Source organism: Haematobia irritans, chromosome 2, assembly GCF_050003625.1.
Source record: "Haematobia irritans isolate KBUSLIRL chromosome 2, ASM5000362v1, whole genome shotgun sequence".
NCBI classification, from domain to species: domain Eukaryota; kingdom Metazoa; phylum Arthropoda; class Insecta; order Diptera; family Muscidae; genus Haematobia; species Haematobia irritans.
The window spans coordinates 202269787-202275638 of NC_134398.1; the positions used below are offsets into that span (position 1 = coordinate 202269787).

General features: G+C 39.0%; 1 protein-coding gene across 1 annotated transcript; it reads left to right on the forward strand.

The window, feature by feature from the left end:
- The first annotated feature begins 317 nt into the window (after positions 1-317).
- LOC142225240 (uncharacterized) lies at positions 318-5516 on the forward strand. The gene has a single exon (XM_075295014.1). It carries the CDS (start codon positions 318-320, stop codon positions 5514-5516), a length of 5199 nt encoding a protein of 1732 aa, XP_075151129.1.
- The last annotated feature ends 336 nt before the right edge of the window (positions 5517-5852 follow it).

The following is a 5852-nucleotide window of genomic DNA, read 5'->3' on the forward strand; positions in this document are numbered from 1 at the left end:
ACATTTAACTGAAATTGTTCGTCTGGAACTGAAAAGTGTTCATTGATTTACATAACGCTGTATTTCAATTGTTCTTGTGGAACTGAAAACTGTTCACTGATTTACATAACGTTGTATGGGAATTATTCAAGAACAATTGAGACTGTTCATTTACCATCTGTTTAATATATATAATCATTTATTACTTACGGGAAATTGGAGTTTGAAATATTAATTGGATTTGGAAGTTTTGGCTGACTTTATTTTGGTTTTTAACATAATAAGTTTGTCGCGATTGTCTTATATATATATATATTTTTTTTTATAACTTCATCACAATGTCGTCTCAGAAGTTCATTTTCTTTTCTGATCAGTTGGTCACCTACTGTGCAAATTTTGCGGCAACTGATGTTTCAGAACATACACTTTCGAGTTTGAGGGTTGATCTAGATGATCTGGAACGTCGTTGGCGCACCTTAACTCAAGTGTATGAGGATGAAATGACCACTGAGGAAAAACACTCCAAGGATGAACGTGAATCGATTCACATGAAATTTAATGAATCGTGCAGGTCTTACAAAGTGTGTAAGACTTCGATACTTGACTTAATCGATATTGAGAGACACAAATTAGAAAAATCATTACGACCAGCTGCACAATCCGAGAACATTCTGTCGGATAGCACTGGGTATTCGGTAAAGGTCCCCCCTTGCGATACTGAACTATTTAGTGGGGGTTATGACAAGTGGCCCAGTTTTAGAGATATGTTCTCTGCCATTTATATTAAACATCCTAAACTGTCTCCTGCACAAAAGCTGTTCCACTTGAGAGCAAAAACGCGAGGCGAAGCGAATCAAATTGTGAAACAATTCGCTCTGACTGATGATAATTTCATGTTGGCTTGGGATGCACTGCAACAACGTTACGAAAATAAGCGCATACTCATTAACCAACAACTTCGAAAAATATTTGAAACTGAGCGGGTTACAACTGAAAAGGGGAGGGCTCTTAGAAATTTACAGTATACTATGAATAATTGTTTGTCGGTTCTCAAAACATATAATATTGCTGTTATTTCGTGGGATCCAATACTGGTATACTGGATGTCCTCAAGACTTCCAGATGACACCTTGACTGCTTGGGAGAATTCGTTAACTGATCACAAGCAAATGCCATCTTGGGGTCAGCTCGATGACTTCATCACGAAAAGACTCAGCATGTTAGAATCTATTTCGGATATGAGAAAACCTTCAAATCCTCCGGCAGCTTCTCAGAAATCCCAGACTTATCATGCTAAAACTGAGCGAAATTTTAAGCCTTGCAAAGCCTGTAAGAAAGATCATTCGCTACGAACTTGCCCTAAATTCATGTCTTGGAAAATTCCACAAAGGAGGAAATTTGTAACTGTCAACAAGATTTGTGAGAATTGTTTGTCGTATGGGCATAACACTCAAAATTGCAGAAGTGAGCACCATTGTCAAAAATGTCAACAATCACATCACACATTGTTACATCCTGAGTCTGGTAACAATCTGTCTCAAGAAGTGGATCAAAGAGAACAACCAACACACATTTCGACATATCATGTTGATACACAGGCTGATCAGCCATCCACTTCAACTGCGGCATATTCGACCCCAATCTCATTTGTTCAGACAAATTTTACTCATTCTGGGGATTGCACTATTCTGCCAACTGCGTTGATAGATTTGGAACATATGGGATCCAAATTCACGATTCGAGCTTTTATTGACCAGGGGTCGCAGGAATCATTTATATCAAGTAGAATTATCAACAAATATTCAATACCAACGAAAAAGGGCTACACGACAATTTCAGGATTAGGGGGAACTGTATTGGAGAATTCTTCAAAACTGTGCAACTTAGTGATGAGATCTCGAAAATCTGATTTTGAACTTCGAGCGACGGCTGTGGTAATTACAAATTTGAATCAATTGATGCCGTCTTGTCCAACCCGCGTTTCCGATTGGTCGGCTTTAAGGGAAATCGACTTAGCTGATCCGAACTTTTACAAACCTGCACCAATTGATATGTTGATAGGAAGCGATGTTATTCCATTTATTCTTAAGTCTGGGGTGACAAAGAATGTGTCTGGCAATCTTCTGGCGCAAGAGACTGAATTCGGTTGGATTCTAAGCGGTCCTTCAAAAACTCGATGTGTGTCTTCATTTGCAGCATTTGCAACAAATTCTAATAATTTAAACGAAGAGATAAGAAAGTTTTGGGAATTTGAAGAGGTTCCATCATCTAATCATTTATCTGAAGCTGATGTTTGGTGCGAGGAATTTTATAAGAATACAACTGTTCGCCAACCTGACGGCAAATTTTTAGTTAGATTACCATTTCGCCATGATTTACATGACAATGTATTGCTCGGATCGTCGAGAAGGACTGCGATGGGGCAATATTTTCATATGGAGAAAACTCTCACGAAATCACCTGAATTGGCTGTAGAATATTGCAATGTATTAAAAGAATATCTCGAACTTGATCACATGGAGCCCACTACTTCAACGGAAATCTGCCACGGTTCAAGATATCTTTCATATTATTTACCTCATCACGCGGTTGTGAAATCTGAAAGAATCACGACGAAAGTCAGGGTTGTATTTAACGCCTCAAAGAGGACGTCTACTGGGGTTTCGTTAAATGATATTTTACATACTGGTCCCATACTTCAAAATGATTTGATGAACGTAATACTGCGTTGGCGTTTTTTCAGATACGTATTTAATGGTGATATACAGAAAATGTATCGCCAAATATATGTACACGAAGATGACAGGAATTTTCAAAGAATCCTATTTCGAAATTCCCCAATAGAGGAAGTTACTGATTACTGTTTGAAAACTGTTACTTTTGGGGTAAACTGTGCTCCGTATTTAGCAATACGAACACTTTTACTATTAAGTGAGGACGGAAAATCCTCCCACCCCGATGCATCCAACATTTTAAAGCATCAAATATACGTCGACGATATACTTTCAGGGGGACATACACTGACCGAAACTGAATCTTATCTGCGACAATTGATTGATTTGCTGAACACAGCTGGTTTTCCACTGAAGAAAATAACAGCTAATCACTCCCAAATACTCCAAAACATTCCCCCCGAGGATCTTCTTCACGAAGAATTTCTGAAACTCGAGGATACTAGTGAGGCGAAGACTTTAGGCATTCGGTGGAATGCTATGGCTGACAATTTTTACTACAGTGTTGCAAATATAACTGTTCCTACCGCTCCACTAACAAAACGGAAAATACTGTCGATCGTTGCGAAAATATTCGATCCAGCTGGCTGGTTAGCTCCGGTTGTAATTGTAGCAAAAATGCTTCTACAGCAGTTATGGATTGATGGTACTGACTGGGATGAAGAAGTCAGGCCACATTCATTGGAAAAATGGAATTTATTCATCAACAACTTTTCTGATATTGCATCAATAAGAATTCCCCGCTGGATACATTACGCTCCTGAAAAGACAACTCAGATTCATGGATTTTGTGATGCATCTGAGAAGGCATATTGCGCTTGTATCTATATTTGCACACTATCCTCAAGAAATTGTAGAACTGCTTATTTACTTGCTTCGAAAAGCAAAGTAGCGCCATTAAAAACTGTCAGTTTGCCGAGACTTGAGCTATGTGGGGCTGCACTACTTTCTAAATTATTAAAATCTGTTTGTCAAAATTTAAAGGTGTCCATTTCTGATATTTATTTGTGGTCTGATTCCACAATCACTTTGGCTTGGTTGAGTAAACCACCGTTTCACTGGAAAACGTTTGTGGCCAACAAGTTATCTGAGATTTTGGACAATGTGGGAAACGCCATCTGGAGGCATGTACCCACAAATGAAAACCCTGCCGATATTGGTACACGGGGATGTACTGCTGCGGAATTGAATTCCAATCCACTCTGGTGGCATGGCCCGAAATGGCTACTCCAACCACCAGAGTTCTGGCCAAAACCCACGTCGTTCAAAGAGCCAAGTCTAGAAAGAAAAATAGTTGCACTTCAGACTGAAACCCAAACTGAGGATATACTGGAAAGATTTTCGTCCTTCAGTCGGGCACTCCGCGTCATCTGTTTCATGTATCGATTTATTAGAAAATGCCAAAAACGGAACTGGTCGGATATGACAAACAATTTGATCACTGCTATTGAAATTAAAACTGTAAAATTTCAACTTATTAAACTTGCTCAACTTAGATATTACTGTGGTGAATACCGTGCTCTTGAAAACAAACAACCGCTTTCTTCCAAAAGTAAATTATTAACTTTAAATCCGTTTTTGGATGATCAAAAACTGCTGCGGGTTAATGGTCGTTTAACCAATGCACACCTAACCTACGATGAAAAGTATCCGATAATTATTCCTGAACAATCGAGGCTGTGTAAACTATTAATTGATTTTACTCACAAGATTCTTTTGCACGGTGAGCATCAAAGTATGTTGCGAGCTATTCGAAGTGAGTTCTACATTATACGGCTGAAAAATGCTGTGCGTTTTTGTATTAAAAACTGTCGCACCTGCACTATATACAAACAGCGAATCCGAAATCAAATAATGGCTGCATTACCTGTCGAAAGGTGTACTTTTTCGCTGCCATTCACCAACACAGGGTTAGATTTTGCGGGGCCATTCGAACTGAAAGCGTCAAGATTACGAAATGCTAAGATACAGAAAGGATATGCTGCCGTTTTCATCTGTCTATCTACTCGAGCTGTTCATTTGGAGGTATGTTCTGATTTGTCAACTGAGGCATTCATGGCAACCTTTAATCGGTTTGTTGGGAGAAGGGGATTTCCAAACAAAGTTTTTTCTGACAACGGAACGAATTTTGTTGGAGCGAGTAGAGCTCTGACCCGAGAATACCAAGCGTTTCTGAAATCGGCTGAAAAACATTTAGTTGAACGATACAACATACATGGATTTAATTGGCATTTTATTCCTCCTCATGCTCCTCATATGGGAGGCTTGTGGGAGGCTGCTGTAAAAAGCATGAAGACTCATTTGCGAAAAGTAGCGGGCAACCTGAAATACACTTATGAGGAATTCTCAACTTTACTGATTAGAATCGAAAGTGTACTCAATTCTAGACCTCTTTCTCCAATAAGTGAAAACCCTGAGGATCTTATTCCACTAACTCCTGGACATTTGTTAAGAGGAGCCGCCTTAACATCAGTGCCAGAGGAATTCTCTGATAATATGTCATTACTTAACCGTTGGCAGAGACTGAAGACCATTCAAAATCATTTCGCAAAAAGATGGAAAAATGAGTACATCACTGAATTACAACGTCGATATAAGTGGAAAACTGAGCAAAACAATTTGAAAGAGAATGATTTTGTAATAGTTAAGGATGATAATTTACCACCTACAGAATGGCGATTAGGTCGCATTACTAAGGTTTATTTCGGCTCTGATTCTAAAGTTCGTGTTGCTGAAATAAGGACCCTAAATGGGATAATAGTACGACCCTTAGTCAAACTATGTATTCTACCAGTTGCCAACTAATTCCTAATAGCTTTTTCTCCTTCACAATCTAATAACTTTACAATTTCAGTCCTTTATCAAAGTTACCCAAGTGCCGCGTCTGCCACAGCAGGCATTTTCTGAAAGATTGTGCTGTCTTCTATCGCATGGACGTTGTTGAGCGTAGAAGTGCGGTAAAAGAAAAAGGATTCTGTTTCAGATGTCTGTGTTCCTCTCATACTCGAGACTGGTGCCGATCAAGAAAAACGTGTATGGTCTGTAATTATAATCATCATACGATGTTGCACGTTGACGATCATATGAAGCGCTCTGTTGATCGTGCTCACTCGTCCCGAAAAACAACACCTCTAACAACGT